Source organism: Rhinopithecus bieti, unplaced genomic scaffold (assembly GCF_001698545.2).
Source record: "Rhinopithecus bieti isolate Rb0 unplaced genomic scaffold, ASM169854v2 scaffold_19708, whole genome shotgun sequence".
NCBI classification, from domain to species: Eukaryota; Metazoa; Chordata; class Mammalia; order Primates; family Cercopithecidae; genus Rhinopithecus; species Rhinopithecus bieti.
The window spans coordinates 3,546,319-3,569,028 of record NW_016810765.1 but is presented as its reverse complement, the minus strand read 5'-3'; the positions used below and the strand labels follow the sequence as shown (position 1 = coordinate 3,569,028).

The 22,710-nt window shown below is 37.6% G+C and overlaps 1 protein-coding gene across 9 annotated transcripts in view; it reads right to left on the bottom strand.

Moving 5' to 3' along the window:
- CEP78 (centrosomal protein 78) overlaps positions 1–22,710 on the bottom strand; it is a 55,934-nt gene that overhangs the window by 13,317 nt on the left and 19,907 nt on the right. For 2 of the 9 annotated variants that reach the window (XR_001889330.1, XM_017892759.1), the window contains exons 11-16: positions 21,386–21,514; positions 12,792–12,869; positions 11,457–11,623; positions 10,300–10,471; positions 9,945–9,992; positions 8,837–9,098 (exon numbers count right to left, since the gene is read on the bottom strand). Coding sequence is in view for 8 of the 9 variants with exons in the window: in XM_017892759.1 (XP_017748248.1) it covers positions 8,837–9,098; positions 9,945–9,992; positions 10,300–10,471; positions 11,457–11,623; positions 12,792–12,869; positions 21,386–21,514 (856 nt within the window). In the remaining variant the exon portion in view is untranslated. Of the gene's footprint in view, positions 1–2,985; positions 4,016–8,371; positions 9,099–9,944; positions 9,993–10,299; positions 10,472–11,456; positions 11,624–12,791; positions 12,870–21,385; positions 21,515–22,710 lie in introns of those variants that run through there. The other 7 variants (XM_017892753.1, XM_017892754.1, XM_017892755.1 and 4 more) reach the window with 5 other exon arrangements.

Genomic DNA, 22,710 nt, shown 5'->3' with positions numbered 1-22,710 from the left:
CNCACCGGGGCCTATTGTGGGGAGGGGGAATGACGGAGGGATAGCATTAGGAGATATACCTAATGTAAATGGGTGCAGCACACCAATGTGGCACGTGTATACATATGTAAACCTGCACATTGTGCACATGTACCCTAGAACTTAAAGTATAAAAAAAAAATTTCCAAGTGGACAGGCCTTTTGTTATTACATTATACAAAGAACACATGATCTATATGATCTTTGAATTTTGTAAGTATTTTTCCTTCATACAAATCATTTATATGAATGTTCCATTGGTTTTCCAGGAGAATATGCTTTGTATTCATGATAGATACAAAATATTTATGTTCAATGGTATCTTTCATATCTTGATGGCAAGAGGGATGAGTTTTTCAAGTTCTAATAATACTATACAGTAAAACTAATTTTTTTGAGAGTGTGCAGTTCTACAAATTTTAACATATGTATAGACTCATGTTACCACCACCGCAATAAGGATACAGAACTGTTCATCACCAAAACAAACAAAAAACAAACTCCCTTGTACAGCCTCTTTGTAATCAACTTCCCCCAGCCCCAACACCTGGCAACCTCCGATCTGTTCTGTCACAACAGTTTCGTCTTTTCAAGAATATCATATAAATGGAATCATACAGAATGTAGCTTTCTGAGACTGGCTTCTTCACTCAGCATATGATGTTGAGATTCATCCAAATTGTGACATTTGCCATCACATGGATGCATCTCTATCCATTCACCTGTTGGAAGACATCTTGGTGATTACGAATGGCGCTGCTATAAATATCCATGCACAAGTTTTGTGTGAACGTAAGTTTTCATCTCTCTAAATACTCAGGAGTGGGACTGCTGGGTCATATGGTATGTGTATGTTAGCATTTAAAGAAATTGCCAAACTGTTTTGAGTTAATGAGTCATTTTGCATTCCTACCAGCTGTGAGGAACTCCAGTTGCTCTGCATATTTATGAGCATTTCAAAATGTTAGCCATTCTAGTAATTGTGTGTGCAGCAGTAGATCCACTGATTCTGAAAAGAGATGTGTTAAAGCTTCTCATTATAACTGGTTTGTCCATTTTTCCTTGTATTTCTAAATTCTCACCCTACAATTTTAAGATGAAGGTTTTTGTTTGTTTTGAGACGGAGTCTTGCTCTATCGCCCAGGCTGGAGTGCAGTGGTGCCATCTCAGCTCACACCAACCTCCACCTCCCAGGTTCAAGCGATTCTCCTGCCTCAGCCTCCTGAGTAGCTAGCTGGGATTATAGGCATGCGCCATGACACCCAGCTAATTTATTTAATTTTTTTTTTTTTTTTTTTTTGTATTTTTAGTAGAGACGGGGTTTTGCCATGTTGGCCAGGCTGGTCTTCAACTCCTGACCTCAGGTGATCCACCCACTTCGGCCTCCCAAAGCGCTGGGATTACAGGCGTGAGTCACCACGCCCAGCCTAACATGATGTTTTTATATTGCAGATATAGTTTTTAAAAAACCTTCTGCAACACTGTACTTAACAGCCAAGAGTCTTTTGCCCTCTTTACCAATTTTCACGTTGGGTTCTATTTAGTCTGAAGTTAGCACAGCCACATTTACTCTTTAGCATCTGCCTAGTATATTTTTGTTCATCTCTTTATAATCTACGGCAGTGTTTTAGATTGTGCAAATAGCACACAGTGGGATTCCGTGTTTTTACTTAAGCCTAAAGATTCCAGAATTTAACCTGTTCATGTTTATTATGAGTAAAAAACTTGATCTTGCTGTATTGTGGATTTTTTATTTCTATGTAGCTTCTTTTTCTTTCTCGTCATGCTGGATCTAAAAATTCCATTCCCTCTTTCCAGGTAGTTTTGTAGCTATTAAAGTTGTTGACATATATTTGCTTCCCTCTCTTCTCATGGCAAATGGCAATTCTGCACTTCCCTGGTCTGCTGAACTCAGGCACAGCCATGGGATTTTCTTTGGCCAAAGAAATGTGAACAGAAGTGACATTTCTAGACAGAAGCTTTAAGTCATAATATATGCTGCATCATACTCTCTCTCATTGGACACCGCAACCAGCAATGTTCCAAATATTAACGTTCCACCAGCCTTGCTCCCAGACTGAGGCTGATATTGAATAGGGGCCTCTAGCCAATCTGCCAAAGGCAAATTGCATGGGCACAAATAAACCTATGTTGTTGAAAGTAATTAAAATTTGGGAGCTGTTAATGCAACATCATCTAACCTATCCTTACTAACATACCCTTAACTTTATATATATTTTAATATATTTTTTCAATCAACACCTAGAATCAAACACTACCTATGTCCTTCCCGTGAATAAGACAAGATCTAGGACAAGCTTTCACTTTCTATGTCCTGTCCTGCCTCCATTCATGTTCAAACCTAGAACTTTAGTTGGACTTTGTTTTCACATGTCATTAGTATTTATTTAGACTTTTTCTGACTACAGGCACCTCTGGTGATTATAGTGGATTTGCAGGTCACAAAGCCAAGTAGTTTGTCTCATATCTTTATCAGTTTATTTGATCTAAACATCTTTCATGGGGCTGGGCCCAGTGGCTCAGGTCTGTAGTCCCAGCACTTTGGGAGGCCAAGGTGGGAGGATCATTTGAGGCCAGAAGTTCAAGACCAGCCTAAGAAAGAACCCATCTCAGCCAGGCACAGTGGCTCACACCTGTAATTCCAGCACTTTGGGAGGCTGAGACAGGTGAATCACCTGAGGGCAGGAGTTTGAGACCAGCCTGGCCAACATGGTGAAACTCCATCTCTACTAAAAATACAAAAATTAGCCGGGCATAGTGGTGCGTGCCTGTAATCCCAGTTACTAGAGGGGCTGAGGCAGGAGGATCACTTGATGGTTGCAATGAGCTGAGATTGAGGAGGTTGCAATGAGATGAGATGGCACCACTGCACTCCAGCCTGGGCAACAGAACGAGACTCCGTCTCAAAAAAGAAACAAAAAAAGAAAAAGAAAAAGGAAAAGAAAGAACCCATCTCTACAATAAGGTTTTAAAACTTAGGCATGGTGGTACATTTCAGCTACTTGGGAGGCTGAGGTGGGAGGATCATTGAAGCCCAATGGTTCGTGGTTACAATGAGCTGTGATCCCATCACTACACCCCAGCCTGGGTGACATGAGTGAGACCTTGATTCAAAAAAAAAACACCCTTTAATGGATTAATTGTTCATTTTGGTTAGTTACTCTGAGGAAGATTTTTTCTAAGTAATTTAGTTGCTGATGAAACGTCTAATACCCATTAATATCTTCCATTTCATGAATTTAAGCTTCAACTGAATCCATTCTGCTGTGTAGTCCATCTTCTGAGTGTTTCAGTTTTATAATCAAGTTTTTAATTTCCAGAAACGCTAAATATTTTTTTCATGGCATCCTATTCTTTATGAACATAATTATCTTTATGAATTGCTGCAGATTTTGATTCATTAATTTAAAAATTTCATGTTTCTCCTAGTAACTATCTTCTTGAACAGGTTAATTTTAATTTCATGCCTCCTTTTATGTTACCGGTTTTCTTCAAATTTGATGATTCTTGGCTGTCCATATTTACAAATGAGGGCCTAAGATTAAAGTATGAAGTATTGTTTTTTCATCCAAATGGGAATTCTGGTTCACTTTCAATGAACACAAATGATTACAGGCACTTATATGGCGATTATAAATGGAAGTGGCAGATCATCATAGTCAGAGATCGATCATGTGGGCAGCTTAACTTCAGTTCCTCTTCATAGCCATTATGGATAATTCCCTTATTCTCTGATCCCAGCATTTCTTGGGTAAGAGCTCCCACTTCAGATGGCTGCTTTCTTAGCCTGGTGGCAAACTCCAGAATTAGATGCTCCAAAGATGAGTGGAATGGCTTAGCTGTTCCACCCTTTAATTAACTGGTACTTAGATAATCTGCTTCTTATCTTCCAGAAATTCCACACTGTTCAATTTCTGGTTTTCCAACTCTGCTATTATTTTTATTTTAATATTTCTCCAATCATTTCAATGGGATTCTAGAAGAGTAAAAGAATGTGTTCAGTCATCCATGTTAACGTTCCAGCATGTAGTTTATAATCAGAATTTTTCAAAAAACCAATCATCTCCTATCATGCCGATCCTCTGAAAATCAAGTGTTACTGTCTTAAGATTAGAGATTCTCTAAATACCCATTTGAAATTGGACGAACTCATTATTGGATATAGAACTGGATGGGCAAGTAAGAGTGATGATTTTTGACCACTAGTAACTATGTGTGAATTTAAGGCAGGATGACAAGCTCTTTGCTACAGTATCACATCTGACTGTTTTCTGAAAAAAGTCCTGTTTGCACATGGATTGTATATGTTATGGTAAGTACTCAGTAAAGGTGCATAGTAATTTCTCAGTAAAGGAACATACTTGTACCTTTCTCTAAACCAAATGAAAATACCATATTTCAAAATTAAATGATATTATTTCAGGTATATTGAAAGTTTAACAATTATTTGTAGGGCTAAAATTGTATATATTAAGCAGCAAAATATCCACATTTTAATTCTTAATGTTATGGTTTTAAATGTTTGATAAAATATATGTAAAATATGGAAGAATTTTAAAACTATAATTATGTGTATGTGTGTAGGTCTTGTAAAAATCCATGGTTAAAGAAAATTGGGGATATCAAGTATAAACTCATTTAACTTCCAACTCTTCCCATTTTTGTCTCTGTTCACACTTCCCAGGATCCCCCAACTCTACAATAACTTTTACATATTTTACAATGTGACCCCATCCCTGCTTTTATTTTCTTATCTGTATTTCTTTCCCAGATTCTCTAAGTTATTTATCTAACCATTTTGCACTCATCTCAAGTTCATCAAGAATTCAAATATGTACATCCCCATCTGTTCAGATCTGTTTCTTTTAGTCTAAAGAACATTAAAGTATCTCATGTTCCCTCCTTGTCTGAGATCCTGCTGCATAAATGAGCCTCTCCTTCTTTACTTGGTTCCTTCCTTTCACCTTACAAACATTTAAGTCTTTCTTACTCTAAAAACTTCCTCTGCATCTAACTCCATTTCCTCTTACCATCCAAACTCCTTCAAAGAGTAGCCCTACACCCAAACTTCATTGTCCCCTCAGGGTATTCCTGCCCCTCAATTTACTGCAATCTGGTATCTTCATCAACCAATTCAGTGAATTGCTCTCATTAAGGTCACCTGGGACCTAACTGCCAAAATCCGGTGGACACCTATTCTCTGCCAGGTGACACTGTATTCTTTTTATTTTTTAATTTTTTTTATTATTATGCTTTAAGTTCTAGGGTACACGTGCATAACGTGCAGGTTTGTTACATATGTATACTTGTGCCATGTTGGTGTGCTGCACCCATCAACTCGTCAGCACCCATCAATTCGTCATTTATATCAGGTATAACTCCCAATGCAATCCCTCCCCCCTCCCCCCTCCCCATGATAGGCCCCGATGTGTGATGTTCCCCTTCCCAAGTCCAAGTGATGTCATTGTTCAGTTCCCACCTATGAGTGAGAACATGCGGTGTTTGGTTTTCTGTTCTTGTGATAGTTTGCTAAGAATGATGGTTTCCAGCTGCATCCATGTCCCTACAAAGGATGCAAACTCATCCTTTTTTATGGCTGAATAGAATTTCCAGGGGAATATGTGTCACATTTTCTTAATCCAGTCTGTCACAGATGGACATTTGGGTTGATTCCAAGTCTTTGCTATTGTGAATAGTGCTGCAATAAACATACATGTGCATGTGTCTTTATAGCAGCATGATTTATAATCCTTTGGGTATATACCCAGTAGTGGGATGGCTGGGTCATATGGTACATCTAGTTCTAGATCCTTGAGGAATCGCCATACTGTTTTCCATAATGGTTGAACTAGTTTACAATCCCACCAACAGTGTAAAAGTGTTCCTATTTCTCCACATCCTAGGTGACACTGTATTCTACTTCTTCCTTCTTGACACTTTTATCACTTGTCTCTCTCAGAATCCTTTCTTTGCTTATCATTTAAACTTTGACAGTCCCCACAATTCTGTGTTCTCATCAACTTCACGATTTTAACTACTGCTTATATGTGCTGATGACTTTCAAATTCTTTATTTCCATGTCTTCACATGCACATCCAATCATCTACCAGTCATTTCCTCCTGAAATTTACAGGTGATGTATTCAACCTGTCCCAAACTAAACTCTTCTTTCCAAAGCAGTTCTTCATCCCATATTCCCAGCCTCAATGACACCACCACCCAATCTTAGTCACAGAAACACAAGTCCACCCACTGCCTTTCTCCTTATTTTCCATAACCAAATCTAATTTAATTGCCAAAATAAGATTAAAACTTATTCCCTCCCTTCATCTATACCTTGTTTTAGATCTCCTTCTCTTCTTCCTAAGTCATAAGTTACCAAACTGGCATTTTGTGGCACCAATTGTTAGGCACTCCTATTTAAAAAGGATTCTATAAACAAGTATATTTGAGAAGGGCTGCATACCATATGCCTGTCTTGAAGAGTCAGAATGAACATTAGCCTCTAGCACCCCTGAGAAGTACTACTGTAAAGAAACCTGCGGCCAGGCGCGGTGGCTCATGCCTGTAATCCTAGCACTTTGGGAGGCCAAGGCGGGCGGATCACGAGGTCAGAAGATCGATACCCTTCTGGCTAACATGGTGAAACCCTGTCTCCACCAAAAATACAAAAAATTAGCCGGGTATGGTGGTGGGTGCCTGTAGTCCCAGCTACTCAGGAGGCTGAGGCGGAGCTTGCAGTGAGCCAACATTGCGCCACTGCACTCCAGCCTGGGCGACGGAGCAAAACTCCGTCTCAAAAGACAAAAAAAAAAAAAAAAAAAGAAACCTGCCTAATTCCATTTATGCGAGGGTCTCCTTTATGTTTGTCTAAAAATTATTTCAGTAGCAGAAGAAGTGGAAAGATAAGTCCCATTTACAAATCAAAGACAAACCCTCTTCAGAAGAGTGCGGAAAACTGATTTCCATACTTCTTTAATGTATCAGCCTAAAGCTAATGATCTTAAATGCAAACCTGAGCATATCATTTCCATTCTTTACTAGCTCATTATTTACTGAAGAAAAAGAACCAGCTCCATGCAATGTGGATTATAAAACCCAATCTCGTTCCCCTAGCTGCCTCCTTGAGCGACATTTGCCAGTGCCTGATGACATTTTGGTAACTCTCAACTACTTGTGTTTGTGGTTCCTCAAACACACATACTCACACTTACAGCTCTGTACTTAAGCTCATGCTAGTCCCTCTGCCCTGAGTATCCTTCCCCTTCATCTCCTTATTCACCAACCTCTAACTCGTCCTTTAAGACTTAGCTTAGAAATTAACATGACCTTTGGTCTCTTTAGTTGGCCTTTCTTGACCCCACTGCTCTCCTCCTCCTTTTTCCCCAAACATTGGCTAAACTCCCTCAGCATTCCCACCATAGAATGTAATATACAGTATTACACCATCTGCTTGTGTGTCTCCCCTTCATCTGACTGTTAAAAGGCCAAGATTACATCTTGTTCATTGTTTCATTCCCATAACAGTCAATCCATGATTAATGAACTCAGTAGTATTGTAGTAGCCCTTTTGATAACAATCAGGCAAGACTATCCTGAAGAAATCCAACACTCCAGCTTTTCTCTCATCTCATCTCTCAAGTCATAGTCTGGTTGTAGGAAAGGACTTACCTATGCATATTTTACCAGGGAGGGATATTTACTCCAAAGATTTATGTCCATACTCTAACTCTGCCTTTAAAAAATTCAACCCAGGTGTGCTTTCTGATAGTGCCACTCTTTTCTACTTACAGTGTTCATTGGCTTTTTTCTTGGAATCTTCCTTAAGTGGTTCCTCTCTTAACAGTGAAACACGGTAGCTGCTTAAAGTATGGGTTCTGGTTCAGATCCCAGCCCTACCACCTATTTACGGCTGTGCAACTTTGGGCAATTCACATAATCTGTCTCCTCAGACTCCCCATCTATAAGATGGGCATAATAATATTAATAGTTCCCTATCTTATAGGGTTGCTATAATCCATGAACATGCTTAAGCATCTAGACATGTTTGCTGCTCTGGTTATATATTAGAATATGTCAATGGCTTCTGGCCATGTGATATATATTTATTTCCACATTTAACCAAATGGTAAAATTATTCCATTTATTCACTCCCATCCCTTTCTATTCGTCATACTCTCCTTTGTTGTTCTGTTTTCTCCCTCCACAGAATATTAGTTCCTTGAGAGTAAAGGCTTTGTTTTGTCCACTGCTGAAAGTCATAGAACCCAGAATGATATTATACATACTAGCCCCTCAGTAAACAATTGCTGAATGAACGGTGTAAACTATCAAAGGGAAAAATAGACCAAAATTTCATTATAATAAAAGTACAGAGAAATCTTCCTTTAGTGGCTTCCAATCCTATATTTTAAGACACCATATGCCGTAATAAAACATAAGAAAATTATTAAAATTTAACGTTAAGGCAAAACATAATTTCAAAAGATTTAGTCGGATGAAAGGCGTGATAGAGAATGGATGTTTTCTTGAAATTCAAAATCAGATCCAAGAGTATCACTTTCAGAATGTTCTAGTGGACTGGATTTACTTTTATTTGTCTTGGATGAAACAGTCACTATTCTATTTTCTTTCTTGACAGAAACAGATTTTTTCAAAGACCTACTTTTAATTGGTTCATTAACCAAAGAACTAGTTTCCCCAGTTCCTTTGCTTTTCCGGTTTTCAGGAGAGTCAGAGCAGGAATGCAGGTCCTTTCCAGGGTGTTTCTTACCAGAGTGTTTTTTGGTATATTCACCTGTTTTGGTCTTTTTCTCTGAAGAAGATCTGCTATTTCTGGACAACTCCTCTTCTTTTCTTTGACTTCCAGTTCCAGAAGTCGCATGTGGTAAAGGAGAACACATTCTAGCAATGAATCCCTCAAAAGACTCCTGCTGCTGCTCAGTGGCTGGGACTCCCAGGTTGTCGTTGGAAGTTCCTAAGGTCTCTGGAGTAGACATTGGGACAGGGAAGGAGTCGAGAGGCAAAGGAATTCTAGCATCACCTGTAATTTTCTGAAACTAGAAGGAAAAACAAAACAAAAATTTAGTGATGAACAAAGCCATCCATTAAAAAGTCAAGTTCAGGCTGGGCGCGGTGGCTCAAGCCTGTAATCCCAGCACTTTGGGAGGCCAAGACGGGTGGATCACGAGGTCAGGAGATCGAGACCATCCTGGTCTACACAGTGAAACCCCGTCTCTACTAAAAAATACAAAAAACTAGCCGGGCGAGATGGCGGGCGCCTGTAGTCCCAGCTACTCGGGAGGCTGAGCCAGGAGAATGGCGTAAACCCAGGAGGCGGAGCTTGCAGTGAGCCGAGATCGTGTCACTGCACTCCAGCCTGGGCGACAGAGCGAGACTCCGTCTCAAAAAAAAAAAAAAAAAAAGTCAAGTTCAAAACATCAATGTTATTCTGTGATCTTAGAAGATTTCCAGGTCATTTTTCCCCTAATTATATCTTGCCAAGTGATTGCCAACTCAACTTAGCTATATCCAGAGGTAGGTCCAGCACATTTTCAGACTTTTGTGTTTTGCGTAATTATTACTAATTTATCACTACCTCATTAAAAAAAATAAAACCTTATTCTATAAGAAAATTAATTTCTTTCCTATCCTCTACGCACATGTAAACAGTATCCAATTTGTAAGCAGACTGAGTTTTCAAGTCCTCAGCTGCCAAGATCAGTCTGAGACTGGCTGAGATGGGAGATGGGGGCTCCAAGTAAGGCCAGAGGAAAAGCAGCAGGGGATTCCTGTGGCAGACAAGTTTGCCCCTCCCATTCCCATAACTAGATGATGCATATAATATACTGCCTGTTTGTTATATATGAATTACTTATTCTGAAAAATTATATCAGTACTTGTACCTTCATTAGTGTTCCTTCATTGTAAGCTGACTGCATACAAATAGAAACCTAGATGAAATATGAATAGAATATTTATAAAATTTAAAATTTAAAATATTTTCTCTAATCTTTCATTTCTTCACTGAGGATAGTCTACTTTAAATCATAAATTTTCAAAAGAACTTTCTTATTTTTTATTTACAACAATACAATATAATGAAATGGGCACAAACTTACTAATCTCAGTCTTGGAAAGGACCCCAAAGATGCTTCTGGTCCCCGAGCATGTGAACAGATCATTATTCTTTTCTCTCTTAGTAATTCCCTTTTTTGCTAATCACTTGTAGAATCACTAAGTTCCGTTCTATTCACTTACCTGGATATTTTGCATCTGCCCTAGGGCATTCTGCTTTGGTTCTGGTTTTTCATCTTCAAGTGCCTTCTTTTCTTCTTTAGGTGGATTACTAACAGTAGAAGTCATCTGGGGATGACCTAGTAATTGAAAATCTGACTGATCTATCCCAGCCATTGTGGCAAGCTGCCCAAGCCTGGTCAAGAGAAGAAAAAGAGGAAAAGGCAAGGATTACTAGAATCACGTAAGAACAGTTTACATTTCCCAGAACCTATGACCATGAAATACTTCTAAAATCTTAAAACCCATTATCCTACTCCAGACCACATCCCCATCCCTCCCAGTTTCTCAGAACTTCCCACATTTATCCTCTGAGATGAACCATATCAGATCGTACAATCCTTTAAGCACTGTTTCTTCCCCCAACAATGTATTAGATACCTCTTGACTTCATTTCCTTACTTACTCCCTATTTTACATACAGTCTCAGTAGAAGTTGCATTTTCTACCGTATACCTACTGCCTCTCACCTTCTTCCCCACACATCTATACCACCTTTCCTCCAGTATCTCCAACTCTCTCTTTCAGTATCTTCTTTTAGCAAAATCATTCTTGGTTGAGGACCACTGATCCATATCTCTATCTATATCTACCCTGCAGATTAATAACAATTTTAATGTCTAAAACAAAGTTTATTTTAATTCAAATTTATTTAACAAGCAAAGTGAATAAAAGAAAAATTCCTATACATTCCTGAATACTTTCAATTAAAACTACCTTCAATTTAGTCTTTAACAAGAATTACCCTTAACCAATTACTCTATCTACAGCTTACTCTTTTTTTTCTTTTTAAGAGATGGGGTCTTACTATGTTGCTCAGGCTAACCTTGAATTCCTGGGCTCAAGTGATCCTCCTGCCTCAGCCTCCCAAGTAGCTGGGACTACAGGTGCAAACCACCAAGCCAGATAAGTTTACTCTTTCATATTGGGCCCTCAACCAAGGTAGGTTTGTCATTTCGCATTTCTTTTAAAATTAATTCCACATTTAAAAAAATCAAGTGTATTACTTATAATCACACAGTAAATATGACTTCAGGAAGCTATAAAAATTGCTCAAGTTCCTCAGCAAAACACCATTAAAGTCATGGAGGGACGAATGTGATAGGGAGAAAGTAACTAACCCAGCATCTTTAAGGAGATCCAAAAAAGCATGAAACTTCTGAAAAGAATTCTCAATGCTGCCCAAAACACCTTCATCATCCAGGATCATATTTGTCAATGACTGTGCATGAAGGGCTTCAGACAGAGAGAAATTTATATTTCTTAACTGGGCATTTTCGTGTTCCAGCTATAAAAGAAGATTGAAAATGTGTGACATGATTTTCTCTCATTATCACCAAAATAGTTTTTATGAAACTAAAATAAAACATTTTAAAAATGTAATTAATTTGCAGTTAATCTAACTCTCCACCAGTAAGGACAGACCATATTACATAACAATCAAAACCTGGAGATAACTGGCAAAACCTCCTACATAAACAATATAAACAGTATTTCATTAATGATCTTTCAAAAAGATCACATTTCTAACAGGTTAAATGCATACCTGGATCATTCTATATTTAAAAATTAGCTGTGTAAGGTTTCCCTCAAATTAGACAATGAAATAAAGAGTAAGCATATTACAATTTGGCTGTTAAGAACTAATTTTTGCCAGTAAAATACTTAATAAATTTAAAAGTCCTATTTCAGACCCAATTTACTAACTGTTCAATCATCAATATTCCCCCTTTGCTTCTTGAAAATATGTACTCTCCTGCACACCATCCCCCTTTATCATCTATTTATCTAATACTACACATAAGTCTAACTCTGGTATTTCTCAGAAAGGCCATTGTGTTCACAATGCACCTTTTGCCTTATACAATCAGGTGCTCAACCTTTACTGAATGATTAACTGTCTTCCAAACCAATGCATGTACTTTCAAAAATTCCTCCTTAAACTTGCTTTGTAATAATATAGTTATATAGAACGTTCTAGCTTATGCCCTGCTCTTACGCACATTCACCTAATTTAGTCCTCATGGTATAGATTTTTATCTTTCATTGCATTCTTACCAGTTTTCCTTTATCTTTTACCTTATTTATTCGTTTTCCTAATTCACCATCAGTAGATAGTCTCATCCCCATCTTTTATGTAATTGTATATCAGTATAAGCCTAATAAATGCATTCTTGAATTGATGCATCATGAACAGAAAATAAGCTCCAGTCATATAAAAGCACAGGAAAAGAAAACAAACTACAAGTTTTACATTTTAAAAGCATGCTTTTGGAATAAAGACCACACAATCACCAAATATAAGTAAATACAAATATTAACATAGTGTGACCAATTTGCAATATACTGTATTGTCTCACTTTAAAGTTTATAAAATGTATGTATGTATGTATGAGTTAAAATTAAACCAAAACCAAAACAAAAAACTCTCAAAAGGTAAGAAAACTTTTATTTACCTCACTGACTCGCTTATCAGCCTTAAGTCTTATCACTCTTTCCTCCTTTAACTGCTTTAGGCACTCCTCCAGTTTTTCCTAGTATTAAGTAATAAAGTAAAGATTGTAATTAATTCCCAATACGATCCCCAAAACTCTTCCAGCTGTTGAGCTCACCAAGTGTTTAGGGATAGAGCCAGAAGTGAATTCATATATCAGGATTACAACCTACTGCCCGTATAATATCATACCATGCTAGGGAAATTAATTACCAAAAACATATCAAATTCTCATATTACAGATTTATTTAAATCCCACTCTTTCCAAAATAAATTTGTGATAGCTCACCATAGAAGGCATACACATATGTTTATTGAGTCAGAAATAAAATTAAGGCTATGAAAAGAAATTCTATTCTTATTTGTGGATCCATTATAATAGGAAGCCCTAGTAACACACTTAACACACCTGAATTACGTAACAGCAAATTAAAAATCAAGTAATCAATTAAAAGGGACAGGGCTCTTTCTGGTAAAGATTGAAATACAAAAGGAATTAGACATGATGGAGATTCTCCAATTCCCTCCAGAGTGAGGGAAGGAACTCTACTATATACCTACATTAGGAAAGGAAATTGGTACCACTTTCTGGAGTAATCTTCAGTAAATACTACCAATTCTATGTCTGGGAATTTACCCTAAGGAAATCACCGAACATGCAGACAAAGATTTATCTACCAACATAATGTCACAGGACTGTTTGTAACTAAAAGCCCCAAATTGTGATTGTTAAAAAAAAAAAAAAATAGCACATTCATATGATGAAATGTTCTCTGGAGCCACTAAAAACAATGATACGGGTCTTAACCAGAGTTAATGAAGGTCGTTTTTCTTGGGAGATGGTCCAAAAGCTAAGTAAGATTCTCTGATGTGGAAGAGCATTCAATGATGTGACAAAATATTTTGATAACTTTTTAAGATAAAAGGGCAAATTACAAAATATCCAGGTGTGTGTACCACGCAGAGGTGGTTTTTATTTCCCTCAATGGTTTTCATGATTTTCAAAAATTTTCTCAAAGGGCATGTATTTTTACACTCAGAGACACGTTTGAAAAAATCAGTAAATGCCCTAATAACTACAATTTTTTTTTTTTTTTTTTTTGAGACTGGAGTCCTGCTCTGTCCGCCCAGGCTGGAGTGCAGTGCCGGATTCAGCTCCTGCAAGCTCTGCCTCCCGAGTTTAATGCCATTCTCCTGCCTCAGCCTCCGGAGTAGCTGGGATACAGGCCGCCCGCCACCTCGCCCGCTACTTTTTTTGTATTTTTTAGTAGAGACGGGGTTTCACCGTGTTAGCCAGGGTGGTCTCGATCTCTTGACTGCGTGATCCGCCCATTTCGGCCTCCCAAAGTGCTGGGATTACGGGCTTGAGCCACCGCGCCTGGCCACAAATTCTTTAATGTTTCATTATCAGTTAAAAACAACCAAGTTTTTATGGGAAAAAGAAAAAACAAATTGTAAAATTCCTCTACTTACTATTTACATAATGGTTTTAATATTTAGAACTGTTATCAAAGAACTTCTAACCAAACATGCAAATAAGCAAAAAACTTATCACAATTGGAGAAAGAAGACTAAAATCCTACATTCCTAACTAGTTCTAAAAATCACATCAAAGCACAATTACATGAAATTGTTTCTCCCTCTAGTGGAGGAAGTGAGAACATAATGTTACATTTTTATGAAAGCACCCTCCTCAGTACTCCTTTGAAGAGTAATTCACGCTCCTTAAAGAAAATAAGGAAATATGAAAGGAAACAATTAGAAAGTAAAATCACTTAACATTCCACTACTTAAAAACGTCTAAAGTGTTGTAGTAATAATTTTCCTCCCTGACAGCTGCTCCTCTTCCTCCCTTTTCTATACACGGAAGAGTTGATTTTTTTTCTGGAACACAATCCCAGAAATATCAAATGTTATACCGTACAACAACCCTTGAACATCAAGGGCTTCAAGTATGCAGGATCATTATACACAGATTTTTTTCAACCAAATGCAGATCAAAAACACAGTATTCTGGCCGGGCACGGTGGCTCACACCTGTAATCCCAGCACTTTGGGAGGCCAAGGCGGGTGGATCATGAGGTCAGGAGATAGAGGCCAGCATGGTGAAACCCCATCTCTACAAAAAATATAAAAATTAGCTGGGTGTGGTGGTGCGCACCTGTAATCCCAGCTACTCGGGAGGCTGAGGCAGGAGATTCACTTGAACCCGGGAGGCAGAGGTTGCAGTGAGCCGAGACTGGGCCACTGCACTCCAGCCTGGCGACAGAGCAAGACTCCGTCTCAAAAAAAAAAAAAAAAAAAAAAAAATACAGTATTCTCCTATGCAAAACCTCATACAGAGGGCTGACTTTTTACATACCCTGGTTCCACAGGCCAACTGTGGGGCCTGAACATGCATGCATGGATTTGGGTATATGCTGGAGGATGGAGTCATGGAATAATAACCTGAGTAAACTGAGGGAAGACTGTATATCCAATTTTATGTTAGACATTCTTCCATTTAACATTGAATCAGAGAACTCATAACTTTGACTTTTTTTTTTTTTTTTTTTGAGATGGAATCTCGCTCTGTCACCCACGCTGGAGTACAGCGGCCCGATCTTGGCTCACTGCAAGCTCCACCTCCCGCGTTCACGCCATTCTCCTGCCTCAGCCTCCCGGGTAGCTGGGACTACAGGTGCCCACCAACACGCCTGGTTAATTTTTTGTATTTTTAGTAAAGACGGGGTTTCACCATGTTAGCCAGGATGGTCTCGATCTCCTGACCTCGTGATCCGCCTGCCTCAGCCTCCCAAAGTGCTGGGACTACAGGCGTGAGCCACTGCACCTGGCCAACTTTGACTTTTTTAGTGGGCTACAAAATATTCCACTGAGCCAGCTTATTAGTTCATGTAATCATTCCTTTATGGCTAACAAGGCTGTTTCCAACTTTTCAACATTATAAGATAAAATAACCACTTTTAAGCATGAAGGCTTTGTTCTCCCATATTTAGAATAAATTTTTTGCAATAAATTAATAAAAAAGGAATTTTAGATCAAAGCAAATAAACATTTTTAAGGCTTTGCAATACTTACATCCAAATTGCTTTTCAAAAGATTTCTAAGATTTTATACTGCTACTGGCAATGAAACAGTCTATCACTTGGATATATCACCTCTACTCTAACCGTTGGCTTACCTTCCCACTTAAAGTGCAAGATATTCAAGAGAAGGTAGTATATTTTATTGTTTATCCCCAGCATCTATGTCTACCACAAAGCAGACAACCAATAAATAATTGCTGAATAGAGAAAATCCCTGCCAATATAAGATTTATGTGTGTGTTAAAGACAGAATGTGTGTTTTTCTCTAATAAATAAAAGGTCACTGTCTTCCTTAAATGTACATCTTTTTTTTATTATTATTATACTTTAAGTTCTAGGGTACATGTGCATAACGTGCAGGTTTGTTACATATGTATACTTGTGCCATGTTGGTGTGCTGCACCCATCAACTCGTCAGCACCCATCAATTCGTCATTTATATCAGGTATAACTCCCAATGCATTTCTTTGCTTACTAATTAGTAGTTAAATTTCTCTTTTAGGTTATTTTTTGGAAATTCAGATTCTCTGAGGCAAAGTTCTGGCCTTACCCATCAGCTGCATAACCTTGGGCAAGTTCAATAACTCTAGGTCTTAATTTCCTCATCTATAAAACAAAGACAAATTCATGTATCACAGGGCTCTTGAAAGGAGTAAATTAATTAACACACATATAAAACCGAGAAGAGTGCCTGGTGTACATGGAGTATGTTCAATCAATGCAAAATGAATAAACATACAAATAGAATTAGTAGAGAAGAGCTTAAAATGGAAGTTAATCGTCTCCTCTTCACTCACACATACAGTTTCCCAGAGGCAACCATTTCTTTAAGCAGGTTTTTTTATTGCAAAATATGCTAAACATACTGAAAAATACATAAAACACACTATCAGGGAATACTCATGTAGCCATAAACCCAAGTTTGCAAGTACAACTAGCCAGCATCTCTGAAATCCCCCATATCTTCTACTCATCACAAGCCCCTCTCCTTCTCCCAGAATTAAACACCAACCTCATTTTCCTAATGATCATTTCCTTTATATGTATGCATCCCTAACAATCTAGTTTTGCCTACTTCTAACTTCATGCAAAGAAAATCATAGTGAATGCAGACTTCTGTATCTTCTTTCTTTCAACATTGTTCTTACAATTCATCTGTTGTTGCCTGTAGCTCTTGTTCATTCAATTTTATTTCTTTCATAGTTTTCTCACTGTACAAATACAATCTAATTTTTAATTCTTAATGGACATTTAGTTTGTTTTCAGGTTGGGCTATTACAAATAATGCACGTGGACCCTTTTGCACCTGTTTTTCTGGTGCATGTACCCTTGGATGACTTGTTAGGTCACAAGGTATTTATATACTTTCAATTGACAGACAATGCTAAATGCTTTCCAAAGTAGGTGTGCTGACTTATACTTCCAATATAAGCAGGGTAGAAGATTCTTATTACACTCCAGGTCTACAATACCTGCCACTACAAAATTTTATTTTTTGCCAATCTGATAGGAGTGTAGTTGCATCTCATACAGATTTCAGCTCATTTTTCTCTGATTACCTATATGGTTGAACACTTTTCCATATTTATGGGCTACTCAGCTTTCTGTGTGTGTGAGGTTTAAGTCAACTATTCTTCTTTTTAATCCTTCTCTAGTTCTAAATAACATATTATTTAACTACTATATGACCGAATTTCAGACATTATTTACTAACTTTCTGCTTTACTAAATAAAAGTTTGGTTCATTCTTACTTATTTACTTACTTATAGCCACTCCTCTCAATAAAGTTATATCACCATTAGTTTTTCCATTGGTCATGATCTCTTCACTTCTAGTGATATATATTACTTAAAAATCTAAATTGTTTATCAACTCTAAACTCTCTCAATGCCCTGCTTTGTAAAATAAGGACAACATACTTTTCTGTCCCTTCTTTCCACCTGTGTCCACCTTCCAAACTTAGCTTTTACACTGTTAAAATTAATAATATTTATATTCTGTTTTATATGCAGAGTTGTTTGTTTTTTGAGAGACAGATAGATCAGTGTTTAAGAGAATAGGCAGAAAGCTTAAGCTCAAATCCCTGACCCAACTCTAAATTTAAGTACAGCTTGGGCTTACTTAAATTTAGCTTCTTTTCTGAAAAGTAGGACTAGTAGTAGTAACACCTACCACAGGTTATTCTGAGGATCAAATGAATTAATACAAGCAAAACACTTAGAACAGTGTCCATTACCTGCTAAATGTGACACAAGTTAGTTATTATTGCTATTACATGCAAATTGATAATCAAAGCCGCAGACCACGGCAGTATTCCCATCACGATTAAATTAATACTGCCTACTGCAGAGTTATATTGTATCTCCATGTATATACAGATTACACTGCCTTCTATGCAGTTTCAGTGTCACAGCCCTTGCATAGTGTGACCGCGTATTTTAAGTTGCCCTGGACTGTTCCAGTTTACAACCCTTGTCTTGATAGTGTTAACAGCACCTGCTTACACTATTAAAAAGTGTTCTAGTTTGTACAACAAATTGGATAGGTGGTCACTGACTGCTGTGCCACTGAAAAGGGCGGACAAGCTCAAGTGGAATTTTTCCCTTTTGTATATCAGCGGGAGCTCAAAAATCTGCCACAGTTTAATTTGCTTTATCTTCATGCCAACAGAACTTTCTCCTCCTCTGGAGTTTGATTCCCTCCCTCCCTCTTTTCTTATCTCTCTTTTCCCCTCCCTTCTAATAGTGCCTAATACGTAGTAATACGCTTCAAGGATTTTTTAAGCTCTGAGTCACACAACCAAATGGAAGCCTCTCAAATCCAGACCCGCTGCTCTCCACATTGAAACCACTGATCCCTGATATCCTATTATCTTCCTTCTTGGTTTATATCCTCATTTTGATGGACTATGTTTTCAAATAACAAGAAAAAGTACAGCGCAGGAGGTCCAAAATGTCCCATTCAGCCCCAACTTACGATTGACAGTTTGGCTGGATGGGAAACTCCAGGTTGACAATTATTTTAAAACTTTGGAGGTATCCTTCTAATTCCAGGATGCGTGGTAGCTGATGAGAAGTATAATAAAGTCTGGTTTTATTGTTTTTTAGGTGACTGGTATTTTCTCTCAGGAATTTCTTTCTTTTCTCAGTATCTTGAAATTTTACAATGAAGACTGTCTACTTATTTGTGTCTATCTAAGGCAAACTTCCTTATAATTTTTTTTTGTAATTCCTTCCATCCATTTTTTTCTGTCCTCTGATATTTCTTACAGTAACATGTTAGACTTCCTAGATGCAACCCACTATCACACGATTTCTGTCGTATTTTCCAATCCTGCCCTTCTGTTCTATCTACTGAGAAATTTCCTTAATTCCTACTGAATTTATTTCAACCATCATAATTTCCAAGCGACCACTCTTGCTTTCTGCTATTCCTTTTTAAACGACACCCTATTTCTTTTTTTCTTTTTTTTTTTGAGACGAAGTCTCACTCTGTTGCCCAGGCTGGAGTGCAGTGGCACTATCTGGGCTCACCGCAAGCTCCGCCTCCTGGGTTCACGCCATTCTCCTGCCTCAGCTTCTCGAGTAGCTGGGATTACAGGCACCCGCCACCACGCCTGGGTTTTTTTTTTTTTTGTATTTTTAGTAGAGATAGAGTTTCACTGTATTAGCCAAGACGGTCTCAAGCTCCTGGCCTCGTGATCCACCAGCCTCAGCCTCCCAACACCCTATTTCTTTTTTACAGGCGCTGTATCTTTCATACTTGTACTTAACAAACCTAAGGATGTTAAGTAGGGTTTTTTCTTAAAGTATTTTTGTTCTCTTAATTAGCTCTGGTCCTACCAGGACATATTTTTCATCTTTTATTTTCCTTGTCATGTTGTGAGTTTTACTCAACTATCAGGTGAACCATGGTTATCTTCTATTTAAGAATAAGGGAGCAGAGGATCACTGGGAGCTGATGACTGGCTTTTCCTATGCATGAAGAAGTGGGTAGCCAGTATGGCAGGATATCCTCAGCTACCCTTTTCTAGGGTGCAAAATCCACACTATCTACCCTAGTTCTCCTCAGTTACTTCACTGTTTTTCAAAGTCAAATGATCTCATTTCAGGAAAGTGCAGGTAAGGCTGGGAGTCAACTCTTCCACATACAAACTGTGAAGGAGCTCCCTCTATGTTAGTCACGTTTCTAGTTCCCTTCCTTTTTCCTATACGCATATCTGTGTATGGAGCCGTTTCTGGAGTAGGGATTAGATTCCCTCTGAGCTGTAGGCTTCCCCTGTGCATATTCTAGGCAATGGTTTTCCTCTGTTCTACAGCTTCGGTTTCATACTCATTTCCATCTCTCGTCTGTATTTCAAAAATATGTTGGAATCTCTTCAATTCTCTTGATTATTGTAGGCTTACATGTGTTAGAAATTTTGATAACATCATTTTAAAGAGTTCTTAAAATAGAAAAGAACTGAGAAAATTCTCAGTGCCTCTTGAATCAGAAATTCCCACGTTATATTTCGTAACCTTCTTGGTCTCCTCAGTGTATTCACTTTTAGAATACAATTTCCTAATCCCCTGGTGAAGAAAATAAATACAACACATTTAAAACAATAATGAACATGAATGAGACATTCTAGGATTTTGTTTTTCCTCTGGAACTTAGCAGTAAACCACTTAGGTGCTACAAACTATAGGTGCTCATTTATAATAGGGACAATTCTACATTATCTATAAATTTTCCCTCTAATGTTCTATCATTTTATAATTATCTTAAAATTTCTCTATATAAATACTATTAATTTTAATTTTAAAACGAAAATCAGGCTTCATTTTTTTGAAAATCAAAAGCGATTTCCATAGTCACATAAAATAAGGTAACTGCCCTTCCACCATGTGATGACATGGTGAAAAGCCATCTATGAACCAGAAAGCAGGCCCTTGCCAGACATCAAATCTGCCTGAGCCTTGATCTTAAGACTCTCCTGCCTCCAGAACTGTGAGACATAAATTTCTGTTGTTTATAAGCTAAATGTAAGTATATAAAAAAGGGATAATTACTTCTATATTTCTAAGTTTCATATAAAAGAAAATTATATTAATTCTAAAAAATTAATTGTGGACTTCCCAGCACACACAAAAAAGTTAAGGCCTCCCAAAGAGCCCTAAATCAGCTGGTTACATTCATTCAAGGCTTAATTTCTTTGAGTTTATCTTATGATCATTAACGCCTTCCCTAAATCTAATATTCTATGATTCTAAGGAAAGGAAAATAGATTACTGATGACATGTTTCAATTTTTATTTCTTAGAGTACAGATGTCCTCCTTTTTACCTTGTTCTATGATAAATAACCATTCAAGGGATATGAGATAGAAGGATTCCCATGCAAGCTGTCCAGTGCATAATCAACCTTTCACCAAAAACTAACTAGAGTTTGAAATAATCTTCTCTATATCTTTAAAGTGACAGCTTTGTACCTGTAATACTTCTTGTTTTATGCTAGTTTTCTCAGGCACTTCATGAACACTCTCTGAAGAATCATCAACCTCTTCAATTTCAGAAGATGAAGGACTCTCTACTGTCACAGTCACAGGAAAACCTGGTTGCTTAAAGAAAGAGGACAAGATTGTATAATAATATAAATCAAATACCAAATACTAAAGGACATCTAATCAAAGTGATCTTTCTGAAGTGTTAAGTCATTCTCTATAATGTCTATCACTACTCCTTAGCCTAACACAATCAATAACAAAGTAAAAAGACACTATTCTTGCTATGTCACTGAAATAATTCTCTCATACAAGGTTTATAATTAATACTGGAATCGCCCATTTTTTTTTTCTTAAATAAAATCTTTCTGAAAAGAACCTGTATTATTTTATTACACTTTTTTCACATAAACCAAGCGAGGAGGCAGCGTAAACATTTTTTCTCAGATCAACTGCAGATGAGAAATTTATTCTCTACCATCACACACAGAGTCTTAAAGAAAATAAGATTTTTAGGAGAAAAAATCCATCAGTGGAGGCCTCACAAAGAATTGGAAGAATAATTTAAACTGTGAATAATAAACACTAGAATGGTCTGTAATCCCAGCACTATGGGAGGCCAAGGCAGGAGGACTGCTTGAAGTCAGGAGTTCAAGACCAGACTGGGCAACATAGCAAGACCCTGTCTCTACAAAATAAAATAAAAACTAGAATTAAAAAAAAAAATTAACCAAATACATGCAGGCAACTAAAACTGAGACATCAAAAACCTCATCTTTTCCTCATTCTTAAGCCAAAACTACTGTAATAACAATGCAATTCTCCTGTCAAGTTTCAATGCCACTGGAATGTTGTTCAATATGATGTTTCCAAATATTTCAAAATTGACTGTGTCACAATCCCATAAAAAGTCCACAGATCAAAAAGAAGAGTGCCGGGATACATAACTGTACAGAAGAGAAGTCATGAAAATGCAGTATCTACCACAAGCATAAATCCTGAAAATCCCAGACTGTAGAATGAGATGCACGCCCACACTTTTGGCTATGCAAGGAGCAGTACCGACACACAGGTGCTCCTTCATCTCAGTAGTGCTACCTTTTGCAGAGAAATTACAGTCTCTAAAAACAACTGAAAAGGAAAACCTGATACTCTGTAAGAATTGGCTTGCTCTAATACCATGATGCAGAATGACAGGGAATGTGTTTGATCCTGACAAGGGAGGAAGAAAAACTCTGAGTAAGCAGAGGCTTTAGGAATGGTTGCTTTGTTTTGGCTTTAGAATCTGGAATTTTATATATATTTATATATAA